The sequence below is a fragment of the Olea europaea genome, unplaced genomic scaffold (genome assembly GCF_002742605.1).
Source record: "Olea europaea var. sylvestris unplaced genomic scaffold, O_europaea_v1 scaffold29299, whole genome shotgun sequence".
NCBI lineage: Eukaryota > Viridiplantae > Streptophyta > Magnoliopsida > Lamiales > Oleaceae > Olea > Olea europaea.
This window is the reverse complement of record NW_019247889.1, coordinates 1-1,399: the sequence shown is the minus strand read 5'-3', so window position 1 is coordinate 1,399 and position 1,399 is coordinate 1. Positions and strand designations below refer to the sequence as shown.

The 1,399-nt window shown below is 36.3% G+C and overlaps 1 protein-coding gene across 1 annotated transcript; it reads right to left on the bottom strand.

Moving 5' to 3' along the window:
* Positions 1-16: 16 nt before the first annotated feature.
* Positions 17-1,393, bottom strand: LOC111384489 (beta-glucuronosyltransferase GlcAT14B-like). Its single transcript, XM_023008765.1, has one exon. It carries the CDS (start codon positions 1,181-1,183, stop codon positions 554-556), a length of 630 nt encoding a protein of 209 aa, XP_022864533.1. The 5' UTR covers positions 1,184-1,393; the 3' UTR covers positions 17-553.
* Positions 1,394-1,399: the final 6 nt, after the last annotated feature.

The following is a 1,399-nucleotide window of genomic DNA, read 5'->3' as shown; positions in this document are numbered from 1 at the left end:
CCCCCCCCCAAAAAAAAAAAAATGAACACATTATTCAAGTGTGTAACAAAGCATTGAAAGAATCCCACTTTCACCAGGCACGTCCTACAATCAAGTTCCCAACATTATTCTGCCACCGCAGTTGTATTACTATGACTCAACTAATAAAGAATTACTTCACTTTGCAACTTAAATCCATGCATACTCATTAATAGCATTCATCTAAAATAAGAAACATTTCAAAGTAAATATCATTCCTAAGAAACCAGTCCTGAAATGGCAGAACTTGAAAATCAGAAGTTCATAATCTTTACTACTATATCATCCTTGCCTCTGCATACTATCAATGTAATTATTTACTGATTCAATAAAGGGTTTAAATCATGATCTTGTATCTTGTTGTATATGTGCAGCAACATACCTTATCAGTCATTTTCCATGTGAATAACTTCATCATTTTCATTTTTATTTTCATTTTCAACGACAGGATAGAATAGATGAGGAGACCTCTTTCACAATAAGTAAAAATAAAAGATATCAACAATATAACATGAATGAACACCATTTCATATAGTTAAGTAGAGCACTGAGTATTCAACTGACCGTCTTGTGTCACAAGAGGATAATCGGAAGCACTTAGATTGATAAACCAGTCCCAATTTGAGCTCTCCTTCAACAAAATCGCTATGGCTTGAAGGGTACAAGCAATCATCGTAGGACCTTTGTAAGTCACCAAATTGGATTGCGACATAACACGCACATTCTCCACCTCGCTAAATGTTGGGTCATTCTTCACTGACAGTGTCAAATTTAACCTCTCCCGTGGGGGAGCCTCGAGATCCATATGCAGAATATACTGATTTCTCGGATGATACACCGCTTGCAATGTCCGCATCATCCTTTGACTATCGCCCTTAGTACCGGAAATGAGATAAGCAAATCTTGGTGGCTCTGTTTTAGAGGCCTTATTCGACTTAAATGACTTCATTAAATCCGATTCCACAAAGTACCCGTCCAAGTCCTCAGAATTTTCAAACGAAACAATGTCGACTTGCAATTCATCTCTTCCATACGATGAAGAGTATAGTCCAAAAATGGTAACAGTAAATAGAGTAATTGACACAAGCAAACTCACAAAGAACGGAATTTTCCACCTTCGGTCACTGAATATCCTTCCTGATTGATAATTAGCAGCTTTCCTCATACTCAGCAGTTCTCACCAACTATAAAGTTAACTCAATTTTTTTCAAATGAGCAAGCTAGAGAGCTAACCCTCAATTGATAACCTTGATCTATCAAAAAACGAGACCCATGAAAACTACAAAGATTTTCGGAGCGTGAAAAAACAATAAAAGTACAAGATATTGTAAATTTTCTACCGACAGAAGACACCAATTTTACTTGTATTTTGAGTCCTTTT